The 10,913-nt window shown below is 43.3% G+C and overlaps 1 protein-coding gene across 2 annotated transcripts; it reads right to left on the reverse strand.

Moving 5' to 3' along the window:
* Nucleotides 1-9,221, reverse strand: LOC106564502 (volume-regulated anion channel subunit LRRC8C). 2 transcript variants are annotated; one of them, XM_014130623.2, is made up of 4 exons: nucleotides 8,222-9,221; nucleotides 5,142-5,290; nucleotides 2,866-2,999; nucleotides 1-2,615 (listed from the first exon to the last, which is right to left on the reverse strand). In XM_014130623.2, exons 2-4 carry the CDS (start codon nucleotides 5,280-5,282, stop codon nucleotides 434-436), a joined length of 2,457 nt encoding a protein of 818 aa, XP_013986098.1. In that variant the 5' UTR covers nucleotides 5,283-5,290; nucleotides 8,222-9,221; the 3' UTR covers nucleotides 1-433. The 2 variants fall into 2 exon arrangements, with proteins under 2 accessions (XP_013986098.1, XP_045547013.1); XM_045691057.1 differs by lacking the exons at nucleotides 5,142-5,290; nucleotides 8,222-9,221 and adding exons at nucleotides 3,685-3,765; nucleotides 4,229-4,254.
* Nucleotides 9,222-10,913: the final 1,692 nt, after the last annotated feature.

Below are 10,913 nucleotides of genomic sequence, written 5' to 3' on the forward strand. Positions count from 1 at the left end.
TGACATTTCATCAAGGACAATTTGATAATCTTTGTATTCAAAAAACATTTTAAAAAGTATAGTCATGGCAATAATTAGGTGAACATGATTTGAGGATGATTTGACCAAAATATATTATATTTGCTAATTATTCTATTGCTATACTGTATGTCCCTCCAAAAAGTCCTTTCTTGAACCTTATATGCTACGGTATGTCCATAGTTCCGTCCTTACTTGTCCTCTCGTACTTTCGGGCTCTTATTTGCCTTTAAAAAAGTGAATGTCTCAAAACTGCAAACCCACCCAGAGGTCCAATCCTTTCCCACGGAGCTGACAGCTCTGACCAATCAAGTGTCACCAAACCTGACCCTTTATCCTATCTCTCAATTGTTGTCAGCAGCCTATACACCAGCAGGAGTAAAAAGCTCTTTAAAGTAAGCAAAGTAAGTGTCTCTCAACTGTCTTTCATCCTGCTCCGTACATCCGACGGCAGTAGATCCAGCAGGTTGTCCTCTACCACAAGATTACTGGTCTTCAACAGGGGACAGTCCCCTATCTCCGGAGGTAGAGAGTCTAGTCTGTTCCCCTTGAGCTCCAGGCGCACTAGCTGGGCCAAGTTAGCCACTCTGGGGCTAAGCGAGAGTAGGCAGTTGTTTCCCAACGCCAGGGTCTTGAGCCTCTTGCAGGAGAACAGCTCCTCCGGCAGCTGTTCCAGGGAGTTAAAGGCTGCTGAGAAGACCTGGAGACTCTGGAGTATCCCTACCTCGGCTGGTAGCGACGTGAGCTGGTTGTGGGACAGGTTCAAGTGCCGGAGCTTGGTGCAGTAGAAGAGACGTGACGGAAGTTTCCGGAGCTTGTTCCAACTGACGTTCAGCGTCTCTAAGGACTTCAGCTTAGCAATGTGCTCAGGGATGTAGGCGATGCCATTGTGCCAGAGACGAAGAGTTACCAGGCGCCGGCAATGTTGTAGACTCAGGATCTCCTCTACTGTCGTCAGCTTGTTTTCCTTCAGGTCCAGTTCCTGCAGGCTTGACAGGCTGAAGACCGCACTGGGGATGCGCTCCAGCTCGCATCCTATCAGCTCCAGAGAGACCAGGTTGGTCAACTTCTTTAGGCTGCTGAAGGCTTGTAGTTTGAGGCCCTCATTATAGATGCAGAGACGCTGGAGGTTGACTGCCACATCCCCAACACTCGGAGGGATCTTGGTTAGGCGGCTGCGAAGCGTCAGGACTCTTAGAGCTTTGAGTTCTCTCAGGGAGTCTAAGGTTGCACTGCGGGAGAGTTCGTGGGTCAAAGTGCCACTCAGGTGGAGCTCTTCGAGACTCTGAAGTGTGTACATCCACATTGGTACCTGCTCCAGTCCTTCAAAGGCTAGCCGGAGGACCTTGAGGTTCTCTCTGAGGTGGGTCAGGGCAGCCAGCTGGAGCTTGGCAGGGCAGTGGATGAGGGACAGCTCCTGGAGAGAACCTAGCTGGATTACACTGGAGGAAATAGTCACGTTGTTTAGCAGCTCCAGTTTGAGAGATTCCACTTCAGGGACATCGAAGACGGTGTCGGGGAGACCCGGGAGCATAAAGAGATGGAGTTCCTGACGGTTGTCGGCGTTCCGGGAGAGGCGGCCCCGCAGCTTCTTGCCGGGCCACTCGTGGTTGAGGTTGACCTGGCGAAGACGGCTCTCGCTGACCTCGGAGAGGAAGACGGCGAAGCGTTTGGAGTAGAGCGCATCGTACTGGTCGCTGAGGTGGAGGAGGAACGCAAAGTCGTTCTTGACGTCTGGGATGTCGTTGATACCCGTCTCCAGTCTAACATGCTCAAAGGAGTACTCTTTAAGAGGTCGATGGAAGAGCCAATAGAGGGTGTAGATACACAGAAGTCCGTAGACTCCCACAAAGCAGATGTAACAGTAGCATAGCTTGGAGAAGAGGTGGGCTTTGGTGTGGTTGCAGCAGTAGATTTCGAAGCCGGTCAGCTCCGGAGGAACTGAGCAACGAACTACAATCTCAATGTTGGGGACCAATGCAGCACTGTAACAAGTGATGAGGACGAACTTGAAGACCTTGAGGGAGGTCTGGAGAACGTACATCAGGTAGAGCAGATCCGCCTCCTCCACATGCGTTCTGAACTTCTTGACCTTCTCGAACAGAGCTTTAGCCTGCTCCCCTTCCTTCTTGTCCAAGAGTGAATCCGCTGGCTGTAGTTCCGGGTTCATCTTCTCTGGATTTGACTTGATGGACGACTGCCGGAGAAGTCCCACCATCTCCTCCTCCGCCCCTGGCTCACTGTCCGGCGAGGCAGCGAACGCCGATGCCATCGACTTCGACATGGTGTTCTTCCTCCATATCACCATCTTTTCCTCACCACGCTCCTCAGACACCTCACTCAGCGCCCGGGTGGTCCATGGCGAGTCGAAACACTTCCCCAGGATGGTGACAAAGATCTCGATCTTGGACGACGTCCCAGGGAACTTGAACCAGAAGCTGCTGGCCACCATGAATATCAATGTGTGGATTACCACCAGGTAGGGGAAGTACTTGCCGTACCAGTGCACGGCCCGTTCGTAGCAGTAATGGTTGACGAAGATGTACTGGTGGATGTCAAGGTTGTTCTTGCGTCCGTACACCTCCCTGATATTGGGGCTGTAAAAGAAGAACTTGGATAGTCCATCTCTAGATGCTGTAGAGTCTATCTGCTAACCTCGCTCTAACCCAAATACTATTTGAACTCTAAATGTAAACCTTATTCTAAACCTAACCCTAACCTTAGCAAGAAGTTGCTTATCAACAGATCCAAACTATCCAAATAGACATGTGTCTTTTTTCTTTATCTGGCCACCAAATTTCCCCCATTAGGAGCTGGGATTCTAACCTCTAGCTCAAGGCTACCTACCTGACGGGCTTGACTAAGGTATGGTGCTCCCATGTCTCGTTCTCGCCGTGGCTACGGACGTGGCTGCAATCGATGGCCTCTGGAGTTGAGCTGGAGAAATGGCTGGGAAGGCAGGAGATCTTCTCCTGGGTGAGCTATGATGGAGAGAGGGAGGGAAAAAGAGAAAGAGAAGCAGAGTGAGTGCTATTGGAAAGATGAGGCAATGGAACAACATGCAGAGTAGCCACCTACATAACATAAGGCTTAGATTTTTGGGATCTATTTCTTTCCTGTTCCAGTTGATATCTAACAGCCATGGGTTCAAATAGTATTTTTTTTCTTTCAAATACCATTTGAACCCAGGTCTGATATCAACCAATGATTAGGATCGTGTGATGAGAAGATGACATATTAAATACGGAGTTAGTGACCTGATTCCAGGGGAAACATTGATCGATTTAGCCGCGGCGGTGCTAAATACATTTGGGGAAACACTAGTTAACGTGTCTCTCTTTTCCCTTCCCACTTGGAGGTCACCACCACTGATAAGAATTCTTTGTTACGTGGCAGGAGTAGATTCAAACAGGACACACTAATCACATCTAAAATGTTTTCATAATCCAGGGCCAAATGCTTTCTACATTAATTCGCTTTTTAAGTTGTCCTCACATATCACTAATAACAGGTAAACTTGTTCAGGTCAAATTATATTTAATTTACATAAAGTAAGTAATTGCCAAGTATTTTTATTTCATATACTGTAGGCACACCTATTCTTATCGCTACAGGCTACACAATACCAAAATCTGTCAAGATCCAACAGTTCCATTAGGTGCTTACATTCAGCTGTTGCAATGATGCCCCGGGGGCTAATCTGCTATGTGCTTTAAAGACGCACTCCAGCTATCTTTTGAATTTTTCCTGTTGAAAAACAATATCCCAAGAATAAATACAGTAATATACACACACTTAAGGGTAAAAAATATATGTTTTGAACAAAATAGTATTTTTTAGACAAAACTGCAAACTTCAATAGTTGGCCATCATTACTCTGACTGATGTCATCGATTCTAACGGTGCCTTACGAAAGTTTGACTTTCTCAAGTGGGTCAGCCTGAATTTAAAATGGTTTAAATTTAGATTTTTTGGTCACTAGCCTACACACAATACCCCAGAATGTCAAAGTGGAATTATGTTATTTTTCTTACAAATTAATACAAAATTAAAAACTGAAATGTCTTGAGTCAATAAGTATTCAACCCCTTTGTTATGGCAAGCCTAAATAAATTCAGGAGTACAAATCTGCTTAACAAGTCACATAATAAGTTGCATGGACTCACTCTGTGTTCAATAATAGTGTTTAACATGATTTTGGAATGACTACCTCATCTCTGTGCCCCACACATCCAATTATCTCTAAGGTCCCTCAGTCGCGCAGTGAATTTCAAACACAGATTCAACCACAAAGACCAGGGAGGTTTTCCAATGCCTCGCAAAGAAGGGCACCTATTGGTAGATGGGTAAAAATAAAATAAAAAACAAACATTGAATATCTCTTTGAGCATGGTGATGTTATTAGTTACACTTTGGATGGTGTATCAATACACCCAATCACTACAAAGATACAGGTGTCCTTACTAACTCAGTTGCTGGAGAAAAAGGAAACGACAGGGATTTCACCATGAGACCAATGGTGACTTAAAAACAGTTACAGTTTGATGGCTGTGATAAGAGAAAACTGAGGATGGATCAACAACATTGTAGTTACTCCACAATACTAGTGTTATTGACAGAGTGAAAAAAGGAAACCTGTACAGAATAAAAATATTCCAAAACATGCATCCTGTTTGCAACAAGGCACTAAAGTAAAACTGCAAAAAAATGGAAAAGCAATACACTTTTTGTCCCTAATACAAATTGTTATGTTTGGGAAAAATCCAATACAACACATTACAATGAGTACCACTCTCCATATTTTCAAGCATAGTGGTGGCTGCATCATGTTATGGGTATGCTTGTAATTGTTAAGGACTGGGGATTTTTCAGGATACAAAATAAATGGAATGGAGCTAAGCACAGGCAAAACCCTAGAGGAAAACCTAGTTCAGTCTGCTTTCCACCAGGCACTGGGAGATGAATTCACCTTTCAGCAGGACAATAACCTAAAACACAAGGCCAACTCTACACTGGAGTTGCTTACCAAGAAGACAGTGAATGTTCCAGTTTTGACTTAAATCTACTCATCATTCAATGAAAATGTATAACTTCATTGGTGGTTAGTTTGAGTTTAGTCTTACCTGTAAGGTGCATCCGAACACTCCGATCATGAGCATGGCAATACATAGGTATTCCGAGAACACATCCCACCATGGCTTTAGAACCCGGAACTCGGGGTTCTGTGATGAGGCAAAGTTCCGGAACTCAGTTACTGGTATCATCCTGATCACTGTAGAAAAGTGAGGAAGAAGAGGAGGATGCAGAAAGAATGAGGAAGTGACCAGTTGAGGATTAAACCAAAAATAAGCAACACATATGATAATGATAATATCATAATGTATGGCTTTAGTTATAGTCACTATATTACAAAATATCAATGTTTAAGGTTATAGTAAGCCTGCCCAACATTAGAAGATGCAGGTTGACGTTTACTGTCATGAATTTTCCCCCAGAGGCAGAACCAAACGATTTCTGCTATATGGGCAAGCTGTAAAGTCAAAATTGACTATATTGTAAAAATGAGCTTTTTGGTCTGTATTTAAAGTTAGGGTTAGGGATTAGGGTTCAAATCTGATTGTATGTCTTTGTGGCTGTGCCAGCTAGTGACCACTCTGCAGAGCTGCCTACAGGGTGCCCCAGTATCTGTGCATTAGAGACCTCTCTAGCGCCCAGGAAGCTCCGATTCAAACTCCCATTCACCAACTCTGCAAGTGTTATAATGTCAAAATATGTTTTTTACTCACAAAAGAGTTTCGCTAAGCAACTATCTTCATTTACCCCTGTTACGGCTGGTAGGTACTTTCAAAAAAGGTCTAAGTAAACATTTACAAGCAACCTTTTTTGGAATTGCATACCGGCCGTAACGGGAGTAATAGAAGATAGCTGCTCAGCGAATATTTGGTGAGTAACGAATGTACACTCAATTTATTAGGTACACACATAGAGTATCGGGTCGGGCCCCGCTTTGCCTCCAAACAGCCTGACTTTTTCGGTGCATGGCGTTCAATTGTTGCTCAATTGCTATCAAGGGACCTAACATTTGGCAGGAAAAAATTCCCCACACCAGTGCACCACCGCCACCAGCCTGTACCATTGACACCAGGCAGGATGGGGCCATTTTGTTTGTTGCACCATTTTCTGTAAACTGTAGACGGTGTCATGCGTGAAAACCCCAGGAGGGCAGCTGTTTCTGAGATACTGAATCCGGTGCGCCTGGCACCAACGATAATACCACACTCAAAGTTGCTTAGGTCACTCTTTTTGCCCATTCTAACGTTCAATTGAACAGTAACTGAATGCCTCTATGCCTGTCTGCCTGCTTTATACAGCAAGCCACAGCCCCGTGACTCAGGAGCGATCCATTTCGGGAACAGGGAGGTGTGCCTAATAAACTGACATTTGACATTATGACGCTTGCAGGGCTGGTGAATGGGAGTTTGAATCTGAGCTTTCTGGGCATTAGAGAGGTCTCTAACCTCCAGGGCAAGATTCATGACACAATGCCAACCTGCTTAGAAAACTCATCTGACACAAAGACTGGATTATAAGCAACATGTCTCTACCTGATAGTAACCTATAATTTAGGAAGAAAGATTTATTTTGTGTTTTCGAAAGGGGTTGGGGAGGGAATAGAATGTGCTTCTCCTGAGGTGTCTCCTACAGTATCTATGAGCCTTGCATGGGAAAATGAGGAGCCGGCCTGTAGCCGGAACTGTAGTCCAAAGTGGACAAACTACACTGAACAAAAACATAAACGCAACATGTAAAGTGTTGGTCCCATGTTTCATGAGCTGAAACAGAAGATGCCAGAAATGTTCCATATGCAATAAAAGCTTATTTCTCTCAAATTTTGTGCACACATTTGTTTACATCCCTGTTAGTGAGCATTTCTCCTTTGCCAAGACAATCCATCCACCTGACAGGTGTGGCATATCAAGAAGCTGATTAAACGGCATGATCATTACACTGGTGCACCGTGTGCTGGGGACAATAAAAGGCCACTCTAAAATGTGCAGTACACAATTCCTAGAAGCTGAAAATGTTCCAGTTCTTCCATGGCCTGCATACACACCAGACATTTCACCCATTGAACATGTTTGGGATGCTCTGGATCAACGTGTACGACAGCGTGTTCCAGTTCCTGTCAATATCCAGCAACTTCACACAGCCGTAGAAGAGGAGTGGGACAACATTCCACAGGTCACAATCAACAGCCTGATCAACTCTATGAGAAGGAGATGTGTCGCACTGCATGAGGCAAATGGTGGTCACACCAGATACTGACTACTTTTCTTATTTAAAAAAAATATTATTATTGAACCTTTATTTAACTAGGCAACATCTATGTACCCACCTTTTTTTTAAGGTATCTGTGAGCAACAGATGTATATCTGCATTCCCAGTCATGTGAAATCCATAGATTAGGGCCTAATGCATTTATTTCAATTGACTGATTTCCTTATAAGAACTGTAACTGAGTAAAACCTTTGAAATGTTTGCATATTGTGTTTATATTTTTGTTCTGTATTGTATGACAAGACAACAATGGCTGATCAACAAAGAGAGGTCTCTAAGGACAGTGATACAGTTGAGGTAATCATATCTTGGGTGTTTTAAATTCAAGAGGTACATGACCATTTCACAACAGGCTTAGTCATTTTGTCTCCCTCGTGCCAGTGTATTTAAAGCAAATAGCCTAGCTAATGACTGAGAATGCAACTATTTCATTCTGAAAACCTTACTTATATTGACCAAAACCATGAACATTTCAACATGCTTTGTGAAAGTAGCCTACACTTTTATAGGGTAGCCAGCCTATAACTTATCCTATATTAAAAAAACGGACACTTTATGACACATGTATTACAGTACACTACACAATGAATCAGGAAAACACAGCTTATTGCACATGAGCCAATTGATTTTACAGTTCGTTATGGCCTCCGCCATACCTTGTGAGAAAAGCATCTGTCACACAAAATTGAAGACACAATTTTCGTTTACAAAAGTAGTTTGTAATCTATTTCACATAATCTATTTTCAAAACAATTCATGAAAGTTCTTTTTTAAGTTCAAATGTATGAAAGATAAAGAAATCGTTTAAAGAACCAAAAGTTCTCAATTATTTCTGATATGAATTGTTTCAGAGCGGGCAACTTACCTGAGCTCGTGCGAGATCCACGGGGGGGTTAGTCCGCGAGTGTCCCTCCTAACAGACAGTATCAGAACGCCGATACATCGCTGCCAGGCCACTCAATAGGCTATTGAGGCGGGGAAATACTTATTGTTTTCGGCTTTTAGTCGATGACAACATGGACCCAAGTTTAAGTTTGAGATTGTTGTTTGACTGTGAGGTGTCGTTCAGTAGCCTACCACGCCACACAGGATTGTCGAAGTCCATACAGGTAATGCAAGCCTTCCGCCTCCTGAAATACGTACGACGCATCGACGCTTAATCTTACTTTGACTGGCCCACCCAGTGACAGTGTGCCCCCAAAAAAATCAACGGATGTGTCGATTTTTTGCTTACATAGGCAATTAAATAGGAATGTCACCTTGACATTGATCTAGAATGAAGAGAAGTGCATCATCATTATTATTCAGCATTTTTTGTTTCTTTCTTGGTCTGTATAATCAATCATTTATATAACTCCATACTTTTCAATGGAGCCGAGTTGCGATGAGGGTCGGCAGAGTGTACCTCCGACTACATTGTTTCAGTATCAGTCGATACTTGCAGAAATGCCCATTCTTTAATGTGTACCTTGTAACTGTTTGGCCTGTGTAACTACGTTATTTTCTTTGGGTGCTGCAACCGTAGTTAAAAAAAAAGCATTTTACGCGACCTCCACGAAGGGAGACATTGTTAACAGAGAAGGAACAGCTTAGTTTTGGCAGGGGATGCATAGAATGCATTTTTTTATTTTTATATAAAACTATGGGTTGCAACACCCACTGACAACTCTATAACTATCAGGACAAGCACAGGTACACAGTTAGCGTTAAATCATTTATCTTTATAAAATTATCCATAAGACTGGCAGTGCATGTTTGAAGTGGCAAACTTCATATTCCATTGGATTTCGCGGCGCAATTTGACAGGCATCACATAAAATGCTATTTTTTGCGAAAACTAGATTGCAGCACCCAAGGACAATAACGCAGATAACCATGCGCAATTCCAAGCGTCGACTGGAGTGGTGTAAAGCTTGCCTCCAATGGACTCTGGAGAAGTGGAAACGTGCTCTCTGGAGTGATGAATCACGCTTCACCATCTGGCAGTCCTACTGACGAATCTGGGTTTGGCGGATGCCAGGAGAACGCAACCTGCCCCAATGCATAGTGCTAACTGTAAAGTTTGGTGGAGGAGAAATAATGGTCTGGGGCTGTTTTTCATGGTTCGGGCTAGGCCCTTTAGTTCCACTGAAGGGAAATCTTAACGCTACAGCATACAATTACATTCTAGATGATTCTGTGCTTCCAACTTTATGGCAACAGTTTAGGGAAGGCCCTTTCCTGTTACAGAATGACAATGGCCCCGTGCACAAAGCGAGGTCCATACAGAAATGGTTTGTCGAGATCTGTGTGGAAGAACTTGACTGGCCTCAACCCCATAAAAAAACTATTGGGATGAAATGGAACGCTGAGTGCGAGCCCGGCCTAATCGCCCAACATCAGTGTCGGACCTCACTAATGCTCGTGGCTGAATGGAAGCAAGTGCCCACAGAAATGTTCCAACATCTAGAAAGCCTTCCCAGATGAGTGGAGACTGAAATAGTACAAAAAAATAAATATAATAATAATAATAAAAATTTAAAAAATGCATGAAATGAAATGTATGCATTCACTACTGTAAATCGCTCTGGATAAGAGCGTCTGCTAAATGACAAAAAAATGTAAAATGTAAAACAAATTGCAGCAAATGGGGGTACAAACTCCATATTAATGCCCATGATTTTGGAATGAGATGTTCGACGAGCAGGTGTCCACATACTTTTGGTCATGTAGTGTATATGGAGTTGAGTTTAGGCTACTTATCTAAATCTACTGTAGCCCAGTGCCTATTTTGCATTCCGCTGCCAGATTCACCAAGGGAATGCGAAATGTCAAGTCATCATGAATGGCCAGTACTTACAATTAATTACTTGGTTTATAGCCAACAGCTTGCAGTTACATTATAAAATAAGAAATAATATTGAACAAATATAAAACATTAAACCCTTAATAGTAAAATATGTGAACTATAATCCAAAATCCACATCAATGTTATCATCAATAACTTGTGATATCGTGGCCATCTGGTGGTATCACGAAAATCTGTGTTTAGGCGCCATCTTGTGGCAGCATGATGCAGACCACAGAGTTTCTAAACCCAGAGGAGCAACATTGCGAGACTTCCGGGAACGCTTGTGAAAGCAGACCAGGCCGGAGTTTGGCGTTAGAGAAGTCAATTAGAGAAGTGGAAAAATTCTTCCTTAGTTGTAAACGTTTTCGAAATCTAAAAGACACAACCGAGATTCGAGACAATGTCTTAAGTAGCTGAGCATGCTATGACTAACCTCCTGAAAATGACAAACTGACAAGTTTTAATTTTCGTCAAAAACAACGATATATCGAAGGCATGCCTTTGATTTGACGGCCTGCACATGCAGTTCGGCGCGAGACGACCGTTAAAAGCGATTACGTGCTTCCGCGCATGAATTTAGCCAGCCAAAGTCGCCATGACATCGCATACGAGCGTGATCGGGGATTTCTATTGGAGAAGCAGTTTCTGCCCATCGTCGTACTGTACTCTCTTTGTGCATACACTCACTGATCAGGGCCCGGTTTCCCTAAAGTATCTTAAGGCCAAG

This window comes from Salmo salar, chromosome ssa12, assembly GCF_905237065.1.
Source record: "Salmo salar chromosome ssa12, Ssal_v3.1, whole genome shotgun sequence".
NCBI classification, from domain to species: Eukaryota; Metazoa; Chordata; class Actinopteri; order Salmoniformes; family Salmonidae; genus Salmo; species Salmo salar.

What these genes read in the sequence shown, in the direction of transcription:
- LOC106564502 (XM_014130623.2), bottom strand. Translation starts at nt 5,282, where the DNA reads ATGATACCAGTAACTGAGTTCCGGAACTTTGCCTCATCACAGAACCCC. An exon ending in TGTTCGGATGCACCTTACAG is followed by an intron (nt 3,000 to 5,141) that starts GTAAGACTAAAC and finishes TCTCCATCATAG; the next exon opens with CTCACCCAGGAGAAGATCTC. An exon ending in ACCTTAGTCAAGCCCGTCAG is followed by an intron (nt 2,616 to 2,865) that starts GTAGGTAGCCTT and finishes CTTCTTTTACAG; the next exon opens with CCCCAATATCAGGGAGGTGT.